Source organism: Hemitrygon akajei, chromosome 10 (genome assembly GCF_048418815.1).
Source record: "Hemitrygon akajei chromosome 10, sHemAka1.3, whole genome shotgun sequence".
Taxonomy (NCBI): Eukaryota; Metazoa; Chordata; class Chondrichthyes; order Myliobatiformes; family Dasyatidae; genus Hemitrygon; species Hemitrygon akajei.
The window spans coordinates 134,844,412-134,860,410 of NC_133133.1; the positions used below are offsets into that span (position 1 = coordinate 134,844,412).

Consider the following 15,999-nt stretch of genomic DNA (forward strand, 5'->3'; position numbering starts at 1 on the left):
TTCCTGATAGCAGCAGTGAGAAGAGAGCATGACCTGGATGGCGAGGACGATGGATTCTGCTTTCCTGGACAATGCTCCGTGTAACAGTGCTCAGTGATGGGTGGGGTGTGGTGGGGGAGGTGTGGGTAGCTTTACCCATGATGGACTGGGCTGTATTGACAGTTCAAGGACATTGCTATTTCCATACCAGGCTGTGACACAGCTAATCAATAAACTCTTCACCATGCTAATTTATACAAAATGGCCTCTTAAGCTCTGCCACCAAAGTACCTACTTCTGTTACTCTCCCTGGTAGTCTATTCCAAGCACTGACCATTTCTGCCTAAAAATTAATGACTTACTACTCACATTGCCTTTAAGCTTCTCCCTTCTAATCTTAAAAGAATGGCCTCTGGTGTTTGACATTTCTACCCTGGGGAAAAGTGGTCACCAATCTCCAGCCATTAAACTACCCTTCCACCTATGGGGAAGCCAGTTGTGAATCTAAACTTGCAATTCGTTCTGTATCCCATATATCTTTAGCTTCTGGAGCAGCCAAGCACGAGAGTAAGAAGTCTATATGTCTGCCCTGTCGAATGCATGCTTTTACTCTGGGTGCTTTCTTTTCTTCCCACAGTCCGAAAACTTACTGGTTAGTAGGTTAATTAGTCATTGCAAATTTTCCTGTGCTTCGGCTGGAGTTAAAGTGGGAGTTGCTTGGCCTATTCTGTGCTGTATTTCAATAAATAAATAATGAAACTTATCAGATGCCTTCCTCAGGTCCAGATAGGTAACACCCATTGCCTTACCTTCATCAAGCTCCTTTGTCACCTCCTTAGAAAAATTTGTAACACATGACCTGTGCTATATAAAGCCTTGCTGACTGTCCCTAAGCAGACCGTGCCTTTTAAATAAGCAAAAATTCTGTTCCTCAGTATCCTCTTCAAAAGCTTCTCCACCACTGATGTAAGTCTTACTGACCTATACTTACCTGCATTATCCCTGTTTCTTTTCTTGAACAAAGGCATAACATTGGCTACTCTTCAGCCCTCTGGGACTGTGTTTGTTGGCAGTGAGGATATGATGATCCTTAACAAAGCTCCTGCGATCTTCTCACTGGCTGCTTTCAGTAATCAGGGATATATTCTATCAGGCTCTGGAGACTTATCCACATTAATGCCTTTCAGAAGACCCAGCACTATCTCCTTAATATCAAACTGTCCCAGCACATTAGCGCACCTTAAGGCTGATTTATACTTGTGCGTCACATCTACGCCATAGGTGTCGCGTATGCTACGCCTTACCTATGCTGTACCCTACACAGTAGGGTGATGTTCACCTCTCCAGAAAAGTTACTCACGCATCGTGGCGACACAGACTGCAACAACTGTGATTGGTCTGCTTGGTAGCATCGCATTTCCTCCTATGCATTTCCGGTTGCTTCTTCTCTGCCATGTCTGTAGGCTGTGCGTACACCGATACAAAATAGATGAACCAAATCGTCAAATCTACCTGCTGACATGTGAAAATGTTTGAAATGCATTTCCTCGTCCATGTCTCTCACGAAGGAACTCAACACAATGGCGTAGAAACCCCACCGCCAACTAGCATTTTGGTGCACACCACCGCATGCTCACTGCGCGTAGAGCGACGCAGAAGTGAAAATGAGGGTTACGTTGTAGGGTGTGGTGTAGCCCGGATGCCCAAGTATAAATCAGCTTTTACTCTGCCTTTAGTATCTTCAAAATCCTAAATGATAAATCCAATCTACTGTTGCCCCCTGGATCCCATGTGATTTATCCTTCATGATTTAGCCTGTCATGAGGGACCTTGTGAAGGACTTGCTGAAAAACCATATAGAAAACATCCTCTGCCCTTCCCTCATCCACCTTCTTAGTTACCTTCTTGAAGAACTGTGAAAGATTTGCCAGACATAGCTTCCTCTGCACAAACCAGTACTAGCTGCCCTGAATCAGATCCCTTCTCACTAAATGTTGATAGCTGCAAAGAGAGAATATAAATAATTTGGGGTTAAACTCTGACAGGTCGTTGTTTAGACAGCCCATAGTCTTTGGGAGTGGCTACAATGGGATAGTCAATATAATGTAGCGATGAATTTCTATGAATGTGTTGACATGTTGTAAGATTAGATTTAGATTAGATTAGATTAGATTCAACTTTATTGTCGTTGTGCCAAGTACAGATACAAAGCCAAATGAAATGCAGTTAGCATCTAACCAGAAATGCAAAGAGTAGTGTTATTTACAAAATAACTGCGAATAAAAAGTGCTACAGCACACAAATATAAAAGTACGGAGACAGTACAATATGGGTGCAATACTGCTTAGCACTGTGATGGGCTTAAACTCAAGAGGAGTTGAGTGTTATGGGTGGGTCTTAATGAGATTCTTAAGGGATGGCAAATCATAAATTCATGAGGTTCTACAGATGCTGGAAATCTTGAGCAAAACACACAAACCCCACTGTCCCCACCTCCTTATTCTGGCTTCTGCACCCTCCTTTCCAGTCCTGAACAGTCCAGTCCTTTCCAGTTTTTCGACCCGAAAAGTCAACTGTTCATTTCTCTCCATAAATTCTGCCTGACATGCTGATTGGCTCCAGCATTTTGTGTGTGTCTCTTAAGGGATGGACTTGATTGGGTGTGTTGGTGCACTGTGGGGGTGTGAAAGTTCATGTACGATCATTGTTGGTTTCATTTAGTATGCTGTTGAGGTGCGGAGTAGAGTTCAATGGGAAAATTAATGAAGGGGCTATGATCTGGTGCAGTGAATAGCCTAATATTATCACAGCTTTAAGGTTCTGTGAGAACATTTGAAAGCTGGTAAAATGGCTGTGATGAATCCCATATTCACTTTATCTGTTATTTTTACAGGTAGACTGCTGAACTAACAACAGGACTCACAGGAGAACGTCCCTTTGGAGATTAATGCCATCCATCTTGAACCAGAGATGAGAATGTGGTTCCTGTTCAGTCATTTTTTTGCATTGTCATTCATTTTCTGCTTGGCAGGTAAGTTGAACGTTGGGCATGATATTGACGTGAAGGGTTTTCTGCTGCTCCCCTTGGCATGATTTCAGATGCAAAGCACGTCAAGGTCAGGACTGAATTTTCATGAAAAAGTAATCCTTATACCCACAGCAGTGGAATGATGAACAAATGATTGTGATTTTCAATGCCATTGATTGTTAGTCAGGTGAAGCAAAGAGAAAGGACTCAAGCCCTAATCCTCATTTGTCTGTCTGTTTGAACAGTTAAGTCCAATGAGCTCTTGTCTACTTCATGTGAGTTCTAATTACATTCTTGCTAGAGCTCACGCATTACGATTAAAGTCTATTGGATAAATGTCTGTTTGGCAACTTGAGTATCTATCCTCTTTTAGACTTAACTCTATCAGGTATATCCTATTGGAGTGATGGGCTATTATTAATTTCATTTAGATCATTTAAAAATAGCTTAACATGCTGATGATCTTGGAGTGTCATCTTTCGATGAAAATTATGGTAATGCAAATGGAACTTTGTGTATGCATCGAAGATGCATCAACTCTCACAAAGCTCTGATGTTTAACCTGCTGACATTTGAAAGGTTCTTGTGGTCTGTTGCTCCATCCTAAGATGCCATCTTAATCACATTATAAAAATGTTTTCCAAATTAAAAGAATACTCCATTGTGTTGTAAGTACACAGCTTTTCCTTTACACTGTGACTTGAGTGGATGGTAGTCCTGGACATGGAGTGGATAAGTGTTACAATGAAGAAGATTGTGATTTATTGTTCTCAGTTTATTAATACAGTAACATACCAATTCCTTGATGATAGAAGAAAAGCAATTTGATCTATCTGTATCAGCATGAAAAATGTAAAATCTTTGGTAACAACGTAGAGTTGGAAGTGCCTGGTCTGACAGATCCTGCTGAATATTGTCACTGTTCATCCACTGACAACATACAGGGTCTCAACTCAAGGAATTCTTTAAATGAATCTGAACTTTATTGTATAATGCACAAGTGTCTCTTCATGGTAAGTGGAACATAATCTCCATGTAAAACAAAACCGTGTTTGTTGGCAGTAAAGCCCATCAGTGAGCTATTGATATATTTGAGAGAGTTGATTAAACAAGTATTGTTTCTGACTTCCCATGCTGGGTACTATCTTGTCGGAAAGCTATTGTTAGTTCAATAAGTGCAAATACAACAAAACCAGAGGGCTTTCTCTTTGCAATTATAGTATTTCTAGATGGTTGCTTTATTTGTGGAGAAGTATGATATACTGTGTATATATATAGTGCTGTTATTCAGAGCTGTAAGAGAATGGGAATGTCACCACAATGACAAGAATGCGCTTTGTTTATCCAGATTTAAACAAGTCCAATAAGCCAAGGATCATTTCTTTAACTGCATGTGAGCAGATTCCCTACAGCTCTCTGTTGAACATCATTTTCTCCGAGTAACTTCTTGGTGGTACATCAGCTCAATAGTGTCACTGCTTTTACTTGCTAGATTGTAATCTTATTCATTCTCTTGGGAATTTGATCTCCACAGAGGTGATGAGCTAATACCTGAGAAAGTATGGGTTTGAAACTACAGCTCAATAATTTTGTTAGAGATTTAATTTTGATGTTCTAAGACATAATTGAAACAAAAGCAATGGTGAAACCATCATAGTGATTGATTCCTCATGAATTTAGAATTTCAGTTTCTTCACAGACTTTTACCTCAGTTAACATTGTTTTTTGAAAATATTAATGAAATATACCCCTTGGTGACCAGTGTAATCATAATAGTTGCAAAAGTGTTTCACAGTGTTACGGAATATGAGCCTGTGGTCAATGAAAAACTGGTCTTCTTGATACTTTCTTGACATGCAGTGATATTAAATTGTTGAGAGGGAGGGAATAGTTGTATTTCAGAAAAACATCTGTGTAACATTTAATGTTAATGTTTCTGTCTTTGCATGCATTTGTTGAATTATGTTAATAAGCAAGCTGATAACCCCTTTAACTGTACAGTTAACACTGTATTTGAAATGATATTTTAAGAAAGGAAGTAATTCATTTTAATATGGGAAGTATATGTGATAAAACTTACTTGAACTAACTCATAGTCAGGAGACTTCTTTAGGAAAAATGTAAATTTGGCATGAAAATGCAGGGAGAGGAGGGATATGGATGATGTACATGCAGAAGAGATTTAGTTTAATTTGACATTGTGTTTGGCATAGGTGACACAAGCTGAAGTAGTTCCTATGCCAAACTGTTCTATGTTGGCTAAACTGGATGAGTTGGCATTTGATAACAGGGTTACACTACTAGTGTGAATGGCAGCAACTGAGTCTGTTTCCGATTGAATGAAGGCTATGCAGGATAACTGATCTGTTTTTTTAAATGAGTTTCAAATAGTCCTGTCCAGATTAGACTCAATTGGCCAAATGGCCCAATTCTGCTCCATTCCCTTATGCTGTTATTCTGCCATTTAACTCTTGGAAGTCTATTATGGATGTCTAATACAGTTACATGGCATTAGAGACACAACTTACACAAGAAAAAAAATCAAGTTTAACATAAATTATATAAAATTATCTAAGCAAAAAAACAATTAGAGCAAAGTAAGTTCCATTATAGTGCAAAATGGTCAAGATGTAATGTCTCTTCTTAAAATCCACACAATTAACAGTATAGGAGTCCTCTGGAGTACCAGTCTATAGATTTCTTGTGCTCAGTACTCCTTGTTGGGGATTGTGCCCTGCTCAAAAAAAGAAAATAAAACCAATCAAATGGAAGTCAAGGTCAGTGGCAGTCAGGGATATTTTCTTCGCTCACAAAAGAAGATGGTTATGGTTGTTAGAGGGTGACCATCTGAAACTCCTGACCAATATTGCCAGAGTTTCTCTGAGAAATGTCTGAGGATCAACTAAATTTGACTTTTCCATCAGTGTCCGACTCTTCATTGAAAGACCTGGAATCTGAATATTTGCATTCAACTCCATTTGCAAACGTTCAGACAATGAAGCTGTCAATACTTGCATGCAGTAAGACATTTGCAAGATACAGGCCTGAGTTCACTTGGGTGGTCCAAACACTGGTTAGAGATCACTTCCATCAAGAGCGTCTAACCACCACCCTTTGTTCAAGAAAATCCCCCACCACCTTCTCAAGAGCAGTTTAGGCTGGACAGCAATGTTTAGCCTTTCCATTGAAGCTGACATTGACAGGAAGAGTAAAGAAAGCTTAAACCTGCCATCTTCTGAAATTGGGATGAAAATGTTATCACCTAAACCACAGCTGTTATTGGGCATCTGGCCAAATAGAGTTGCCTCAGTATATAACCTAACACGGAAGAAAGGGTGGATATTACTCAGGCTTTTGTCTTTCGGCTGTAAAGGATGTGAAACTTTGTTGTAAGAAATCAAACAGATGGCAGTTCTATATGGTGTTCCTCTGCTGTGAATAATTAATTTTGCCTCTGATTTAATGGCTAAATCAATAACTTGAAGTTGCAGAAGATGGTGGACAATGTAGGACCACAAGCTAAATAATTCTAATCAGTGTGATTTCTCCTTCATTGTGGTTTACACAGCAGCTTCACTAGCTTAGTTGAAGAGAAGCTGCTATTCTGTGCGGTATTTTTTCTTCTTTTTAACAGCACAAGACGAATGTCACAGTTTGTTCATTTGATGGCCTCAGATATGCATATTGCTCATTGCGCAGTGTTCCCAAGGTTTGTGAATAATTAATAGCGGCATCCTGGGTTTCCGGAAGAAAAAGAAGGATGTGTGGAAATGACGCCTCTGTTGTACAATCATGGTGATGGTGTCTGGTAATGTGGTTCAGTAGTTGGAGACACAAGAGAATGCAGATGCTGGAATTTGGACCAATAAGCAATCTGCTGGAGCAACTCAGCAAGTCAAGTAACCCCACTGATGTTGCACGACTTGCCAAGTTCCTCCACAGACTGTTTGCTGCCATTGGTCAGTAGTTAACGGGCTGCTTGTTAGTGCTTTTGGTTTCAGGAATGAGTTGAAAGAGTGCTGCTGGCGAGAGGACATTGAGATTAATTGACTGTCAATTATTTAACCAAGAGCGAGCAAGGAACACATCAGTTAATAATCATGATCAAATCATCGGTACTGCTGCAATAGAGATCACACCTCATTCTCTGTGTGTAAAGATAGAGGTTCAATATTTTCATCAGTAAATCTCCAGAGGTGGCTAAGCACTTGTGCAAGCTCCTGCAAGATGAAAAGAAAACGTGTGCTGGAAGCATTAAAGGCAATTGTTGCCAATTAGTTACCACATCTGCACTCTTAGTGGAACTGATTAAGCAGAGGATCTTAATACCTCCTTGTATATTTGGATCCAGGATTTCCTCACTTGTAGACCCTAGCCTGTTTGGATTGGGAAAGACATCTCCTCCATCAGCACAGGAGCATTGCAGGGATGTGTACTTATCCCCCTGCTCTGCTTGTTTTACACCGGTGACTGAGTGGCTCCAACACCATACACAAGTTTGCTGATGCCTCTGCTGTTGTGGGTGTATCAAAGGTGGTGATGAATCAGCATACAGGAGGGAGATTGAAAAATTGGCTGAGTGGTGTAATAGCAGCAACCTCTCACTCAATGTCAATAAGACTAAGGAACAGGTTGTAGACGTCCAGAGAGGGAAACCAGAGGTACATGAACCAATAATCATCAGGGGATCAGAGGTGGAGAGGTTCCTGGGTGCCACTATCTCAGAGGACCTGTCATGGACCTATCATATAAATATAATTGTGAAGAAAACATGACAGCACCTTGACTTCCTCAGGAGTCTGGAGAGATTCGTCATATCATCATAAACCTTGGCAAAGTTCTATAGATGCCTGGTGGAAAGTGTGCTGATTGGCAACATTATGGCCTGTTATGGGAACACCAATGCCTTTGAGCAGAAAATCTGACAAAAGTTAGTGGATTTGGCCCAGTACATCATGGGTAAAACCCTCCCAACCATTGAGCACATCTACATGAAACGTTGCCATAGAAAAGCAAGTCAAGTCAAGTCAAGTCAACCTTTATTGTCATTTCGACCATAACTGCTGGTACAGTGCATAGTAAAAATGAGACAACATTTTTCAGGGCCATGGTTTACATGACACAGTAGAAAAAACTAGACTGAACTACGTAATTAAAAAAAACACAGAGAAAACTATACTAGACTACAGACCTACACTGGACTGCATAAAGTGCACAAAAACAGTGCAGGCATTACAATAAATAATAAACAGGACAGTAGGGACAGCATCCATCATCAAAGATCCTCACCACCCAAGCCATGCACTTGCTGCTGTCATCAGGTACAAAGTAAGGAACCTCAGCACTTGCACCACCAGGTTCAAGAACAGTTACTACCCCTCAACCATCAGGCTCTTGAACAAAAAAGGATAGCTACATTCATTTAAGGACTCTATTATATTGTTAGTTAATGATTGTTATTTATTGTTATTTAATTATATCTGCATTTGCATAATTTGATTACAGTTTACAGTTACTGTCTATAGATTTGCTAAGTGTGCCTGGAGAAAAAGAATCTTGGGGTTATATGTGAACTTTGAACTTTGAGGTAAGCACAAGTGGTAGTGATATTTTTGCACCTGTTAATCACTTGCAATTAAAGTTAAATTTCTGTCCCCTTAGTTTTTACTGTTAAGTAACCATTCAGCCAAGTTCACGTGGAAGGCAAAGAGAAAATATCTATTTTCATTTCTGAATCTTGATTCATTAAATGTTCCAATCATTCCATTGGATGTCCATGTCATGCTTAGGCTAGTAATCCAAAACAGAACAAAATGACTTGGGTGATCTGAAAATTTGTCTTTAAATCCTGACTGTTTTCCATGTTAATCACTCTTTGTTAAAAGAAATTCTCTGTTGTTTTTAATTTGATGTTCATGTTTGCCTATGTGCGATACCCTGTTTGTCTTTTTTTCAACCGGGATAAAAGCCACTTAACGTTTTCTTTGCAAGAGTGATGCCTCCCTCCTCAGATGTTCCATGTTTTGCTAGATTCTGCAGCTACTGGAAATCTTGAGCAACACATGCAGAATGCTGGAGGAACAGCAAATGAGGCAGCATCTATGGGGGGGGGGGGCAGAATAAATAGTGGACATTTTGAGTTGAGGTCCTTCATCAGGATTTTGTGTATGTTGTTCATGTTCTGATAATTGTCATCTCTGTACTTTCCTCTGAGTTAGGAAAAGCAACGTCACAACGTAGTAGCATCAGCATAGATCACCTAGTGCTGGTGTTTCTTACCAGAGTATTAGCCTTTCACCTTACAGAATCCTGCAGCTACCCTGTTGTGATTTCACAATTAATGTAACAACAGATTGAAGATGAAGCCTTAGGTCGGTGGCTGACAATTGAGCAAATTGTGTTGACACATAACCCGATCTTCCTCATGGTGTTGCAGACATACAGCAGTTTCACCAGGCTCTTGACATCATGAACCCCTCAGAGAAGTAGTTTGGCTTGGCATCGCCAGAGGCATCAGGACAAGAACACGGAAGCCTGACATAAATAGCTCTCGGAGCACTGCACTTGCAAACTGACACGACCATCTCCTCAGGCTCCTCTTACCCTATCTGTAACAGAGTTGATGGGTCCCAATTTGACTTTGTCAGTCATCTCATGGATCCTAAGGAACCAGCTAGAAATAATAATAAGAAGAAAGAATGTAACTGTAGATATAGATAGGAGCCTGATGCCTGGGATATCAGGCACCTCATAATGTTCATGATTCCGAACTGTCACCAATAGGACCAAGAAGGCACTTAGAGATGATGCTGGGATCTGGTCTGGAAGAATCTGCTGGAGGAACTCAGCAGGTCAAGCAGCATCTATGAGTGGAAAGGCATTGACATTCCAGATCGAAACCTTTGACCTGATGTAATGCCAGGAGTTCAGATCTCATTTGAATGTGGCTCCCAATTGACGATGATGACCACAGTAGGAGAACTATTGTAGATTGTGAAATGCCAGCCCCATCTTTCTATTCATGTGGTACAGTTATGGGTAGTATAACACAGGGGGCTCCAACCTTTTTATGCCATGGACCAATACCATTAAGCAAGGGGTCTGTGGACCACAGGTTGGGAACCCCTGCATTTATTCCTGAAAGATTAGGAAGTCCCAGCTTATGTTTCTCCCTTCAATGTGAGACATAGCCACTGATGAATAGATTATTGACTTATTTTGCTAGGATTTTCCTTGCATGCTCAAAATTTCATTTGTTCAAAGAATTATTGTTCCACTTATCAAGTAATTCATTGCATGCAGAATGCTTTAGTGTGTCTCGAGGGGCTTTTGTTTCCATTGTATTATACTTAAGTGATGAAGAACTAATTAATCAAAACCATAGAATAGGGGAAACAATGAAAAGTTGTAATCTCAAGAAATGAACTAATTTCTCTCATCAAATGGAATTTGTAGCTTGAAAGACTTATGGAAAAGTATTTTTAAATAAGTTACCTTTATTACTGTGCTGTACACAAGATTTGCTTGTTCATTCTCTTGTATTTATCAGTGAGTGTTGGAGGTGTAGCATGAGGAGGTTCATGCTGTCCACGTGAAATTCCAAAGCAATGGCTCAATGCAGCAGGCCAGTGGTCAGGACAATAGTCTGAGGCTGAGGGCAGCTCTACCGCAGGTGAGGACGTTATAGCTGGTCATCGTCAAGGACACAATGTAGAGGCTGTCAGCAAAGCAGGCATTGGAACAGTGGTGTGGTTGTATTATCAGGTTGTTTAAAAGAATAAACCAACAAACTTAGACTGAAAGTTGATCTGTACCCATACAATCTGCGCTCAAATTCAGCATCACCTGAGACTGAAGACATTGATTGCCCATTTCCCAGGGTCTTGGTTTGGGACTAAGGGATGAGGGTAATGAGTTTGGAGAGGCAAAATGCCCAGAGACAGAAGCTCTAGTGGCAGGGAGGAACTGCTAAGGAAATGCACAGAGAACTTGTAGGTATTGACATAAAGTGGGAGGTGTTTCGTTGCCAGTGGAGGAGCCTGAGCAGGTACGTCAACGAATATAAAAGCGCACCCACCACGGAAGAAATGGAGATTGTTATAATTTTGGCAAAAAGTTTGACGAACATCAAAACAGCGACACACAAGTAGAATGTAAAGCTCTGTGAAAAATCTTTTATTTCCAACTGGATATCCTCGCATTCCAAAGACATGGTCACCCACAGAATCCCAAAGGATAGTAGCTTCTATCTGGAAAGTGTTCCTACCAAAAATAAATTGTGCAAGTCCAAAGTGCTCATGGAAGAGGCAGATGATGGAAGACTGTTGTTGGTGTTATGCCACTGTTTGAAATTACCTTGAATTAGTTCAACCTTTTCATATGAATTTTGAGATCTTCGATTGATGAAGATGCCAACTGCAATGGGTCAGAATGTTATATAAATGTTTAGTGTCAATGTTTATCTATTAAAGGTAAAATAGCAAGTGACAAAACAGTGTGGGGTCTGAACTGTTTTAGAAACTGTACAAAAATTGAGCTTTCAACAACCCAAAGCAATGTGGTCAAGAAATAAAACATGTAACTAGTTTCCCTATCTTCTCCTTAGAGTACATGCCTTGTGATCCTGTTAGTTACATTTGAGCTTGTAGGCATCAGTCACAACCTTAATGGTAGATCATCAGTTGTGGGGAGGGTGGAGAAACAAGTTCCAGGAAGAGTCTTATGAGTAGCAGCTACTTGAAAGAAGACATAGGAAGAGTCATTGCTGCTGTCAAATCATCAACTCGGTGAAAGACGCTCTTTGGTTGGCCCGAAACTTGATGGTCTACCAGCACATGGAGATGTCCATGGGAGAATGCTGCCGACTGGCACATTCTCGGCTGCAGGAGTACGTGCTGAGGGATGCACTGAAACTTGGAGCAGCTACCGCAAGGGCCCGGTGGTGAAATACCACAGTTTAGGGTTCTTCTCCCATGGGAGTTGAAGGGTAGGGGGGCGGGGTGTATACCCCTCAACAAGGTTATGTAAATATGAACTAACAGAGTGCCACCTGGGTGGCAAAAAGTGTGGAAATGTAAAGACCGTAATGGAAACATTTGTAAAGGATTGAGAGTCATTGAATGGTTTATTGTACATAATTTTATTTTTGAATAATGTATATTTTGTTTAATAAAAAAAATAGGAAGAGTCATTGGTTTTAACACACTTTGCTCTCTCTCACTAAGTTAAGTGATTTGTACACTTGGCTTTGCAAAGGAGCCCTAAAGCAAGCATCAGATCCTGATTTTCAGGCGTAGATGATTTGAGTTTCTCAAAATATGTTGCAGATATCTGCAGAGGTCAGTATGCTGCACAAAATGAGCAGAGATACCTGTTGAATATATGGAGCATAATCTGTTTTAAAAGACAACACTGTTTCATAACATTCAGACTGTCATGTACAGGATCTGAGAATAAATGCTTACACAACCTCTGTAGTCCCATAAATCATGAGGTCTCTAAAAATGCAGCTTTTTTCTTAGTACTCCCTCTTCTTTCCCCTTCCCAATCAGCCACCCTGTACCTACTTCCTTCCCTTACCCCATTAATCTTTTGAGATGCTCCATGGCATATAATCTGATTATTAGTATGCTTCAAGAATTCTCCAGTAATCTAGAAGGACCTTGAAAGCCATTTAAACATTTCAAACAAGTTGTCAGAAAGTGAAAACTGTTAACAGGATTAAAACTTACTTTGCATTTAAAATACATCATCACTTGCTGTTGAGTGTTGCCACGAATGAAGTTCCCAGTTACATGTGTGTGAAGATCTATTTTTCTTTTTTATATTTTAATGGAAGAAGGAAGATGGATGTTTCAATAAACTCAAGAAATGCAGAAATTCTGGAAATATTCCTCATTCCCCTATGGCTGGAACTGGAAAACACCTCTGATCATCTCCGAGACTTGAGTGCTAAGGAAAAGTCTTGTTTATTGGTTCAGATGAGATGCATAGGGTTCTTGGGAAATATCTTGCAGAATGATTAATTCTTCATCAAATGCTTGTTTGGCCTTTGATTTCTTGAAGGTTTTTCTGAAGTTGAAAGTGTAGGTGGAATTTTTCAGCTCTCACCACAGTTGAAATGTTGAATAATAGATGAATAGCTTTTCAGTTGTCTCGGATTCTCCAGGAGTATCTGATGTACCAACACTGAACAGAGAATCTTTCCTCAAAATGTTGCTCACACCACTGTTTCTCAAACCACCTCATGTTGAAGAGCGCAAGCTAACATGCAAATACCAGTGAGTTCCGAAGGACATTCCACATGAGCGGGAAGAAAGAGCTTGTAATCCTTGATGTCGTAAGTCAACGGAAATGTTGGTATGGCGATACAGAGATGCAATGGTTATTTCTGCCTCACAGCTCCAGTGATCCTCGTTCATTCAGTTTATGCAGTCTCTGTGGACATTGCACATTCTCCCTGTGACCAGGCGAGTTTTCCCTCCCACTCTCGTTTCCTTCCACATCTCAAAAATAAATACTGGATGACAGATGTCGGACTTCATGACAATAAGTTTCAAAGTCTGGTGCAGTGGGCTATGATTGTTGGCAGTACTGAGAAGGTCTTCTCTATTCATAGGTAGTGATTGCCATTAGATAGAGTTATCGGATGTTTACTTCAATATTTTGCATGGATTTGCTTTGTAATTTCAGAACTGAATTTCATATTAATTGTTATAATATTCTACATCCAAATTTATTTGGAAGCAAATTCCTGTTACACTGCCACTTAGTATCAAATGCAAAGCTTTGGATGACAGGTCATCAACCTGATATCTTTGGCTTGAGGGATGAGAGCATCTCTTCAGGGCACTTTCAGACTTTCACCCTTTGGAGTGCTAGTGGATGGAAAATACTCAGAGATTCTCAGTAAATAGGGATTCCTTGATATTAGGAGTTTATGCCAGTCAAAGAGCACAAATGGTAAAGCCAAGCCTGGCACTGACAGACTATGTCTTCTAATTTCAAAGTTCAAGTAAATTTAATATTGAAGTGCATATATGTTATTATTAACAACTTCGGGAGTCATTTTCTTGCAGGCAATAACAGTAAATATAAGAAACACAATAAAATCAATGAGAGACTGGACCCAGGAGGAAGGACAAACAGACAATGTGCAAAAATAAAACAATTGTGCAAATACAAAAAGAATATTAATAAATAAACAATAACTATCGAGAACATGAGATGAAGAGTCCTTGAAAGTGAGCCATAGGTTGTGGGATCAAAGGTTGAGTGAAGTTATCCCCTCTGGTTCAAGAGCTTGATGACTGAGGGGTAATAACTGTTCCTGAACTAGGTGGTGTGAGCCTTGAGGCTCTTGAACCTTCTTCCTGATGGCAGCAGCAAGAAGAGAGCATTGCCAGGATGGTTGGGTCCTTGATGAAGGATGCTGCTTTCCTGCGACAATGCTCCATGTAGATATGTTCAGTGGTGGGGAGGACTTTACCCGTGAAGGACTGGGACATGGCCATTACTTTTTGTAGGCTTTTCCAAACCAGGGTATTAGTGATTCCATGCCAGACTGTGATGCAACCAGTCAATATACTATCCACCACAATGTCAAAGAATTAAGTGACATGTCAGATCTTCTTAAACTAGTGGAAGTGATGCTCTGTTTTCTTTGTAATGGCACTTATGTTGTGCGTCAGGACAGATCATCTGAAATTATAACACTGGGGAATTTAAAGTTGCTGACACTCCAGTCAGCCAGATTTTCAAACTCCCTCCTATCTGCTGATAGATCACCTTTGATTCAGCCAATGACAGTGGTGTTGTCAGCAAAGTTAAATATGGCATTGGAGCTGTGCTTAGCCTCACAGTCATAATTATAGTGCGAGTAAACCAGGGTGCTAAGCACACACCCTTGTGGTGCACCTAGCTGATGGAGTTCGTGGAGGAGTTGTTATTGCCAATCTGAACTGACTGGGATCAGCAAGTGAAGAAATCGAGGATCCAATTTCACAAGGAGGTATTGAGGCCAAGATCTTGAATCTTATGATTAATTTTGAGGGGATGATAGTACTGAAGACTGAGCTGTACTTAATGAAAAACATCCTGATGTAGGCACCTACACTATCCAGATGTTCCAGGGATGAGGAAAGAGCCAATGAAATGGCACCTGCTATTGGCTTGTTGTGACAGTAGGCAAATTGGAGTGAATCCAAGTCATTTCTCAGCCAAAAATTGATATGTTTCATTACCAGCCTCTCAAAGTACTTCATCACTGTGAATTTAAGTGCAACTGAATGATAGTCATTGAGGTAGTTTACCACATTCTTCTTTAGCATTGGTATAATTGAAGCCTACTTGAAGCATCATTCTCTTGAACTTGCCTCATTTCTTTCTGAGCCCTGTACTTTTGGTATTTTTTTTAAACACAAGCCTTGGATTTAACACTTTGAAGTGCACATAGATCAGACATCATTGAAGTATGTGGCAATGTTTGATTTATTCCATATCAATAGAATTGCAGGCTGTGGAAATGAGATCTCTCTTGTACTGCTCATGTTAGTCCAGGAATTAATGATTCTCAACCATTTGCATCTCACCTGACCTGACTTGGATTGTTTCATAGTTGAGATTACATTCATGGAACAAAATCAGAAGTTCATAACACCCTCATTGAAGATGTGCTATCCTCAGAGGATATGTTCAACTCTCAGACTCTTATCTTTTGGGAGAACTGTTCAGTGCTGTTTTAGCAAAATGCTTCACACAAATGAAATATTGCAATTTGACGCGCCAGAAAATTGTGCTGGAAAGTAAATGCAGAATTGTTTGCGAAATACTGCAGGTGCTTAAAAAGCAGTGATGCTCCTTCCCTGTGCTCCTCCGCTTAGTCAAGCCATGGCTGACTTGCACTTCGTTTAACTCAGAGAAGCAAGTCCTGATGCAGGGCTTTGACCCAAACTGTCAACAATTTCTTTCTTACTACAGATATTATTCAAAGT

At 40.2% G+C, this 15,999-nt stretch overlaps 1 protein-coding gene across 5 annotated transcripts in view; it reads left to right on the forward strand.

Annotated features, from left to right (window-relative positions):
* LOC140734701 (contactin-1-like) overlaps window positions 1–15,999 on the forward strand; it is a 715,399-nt gene that overhangs the window by 308,766 nt on the left and 390,634 nt on the right. For 4 of the 5 annotated variants that reach the window (XM_073059024.1, XM_073059023.1, XM_073059027.1 and 1 more), the window contains one exon: window positions 2,873–3,010. In XM_073059024.1, coding sequence (XP_072915125.1) covers window positions 2,950–3,010 — 61 coding nt within the window. In that variant the 5' untranslated portion in view covers window positions 2,873–2,949. The remainder of the gene's footprint in view (window positions 1–2,872; window positions 3,011–15,999) is intronic. The other variant, XM_073059025.1, reaches the window with a different exon arrangement.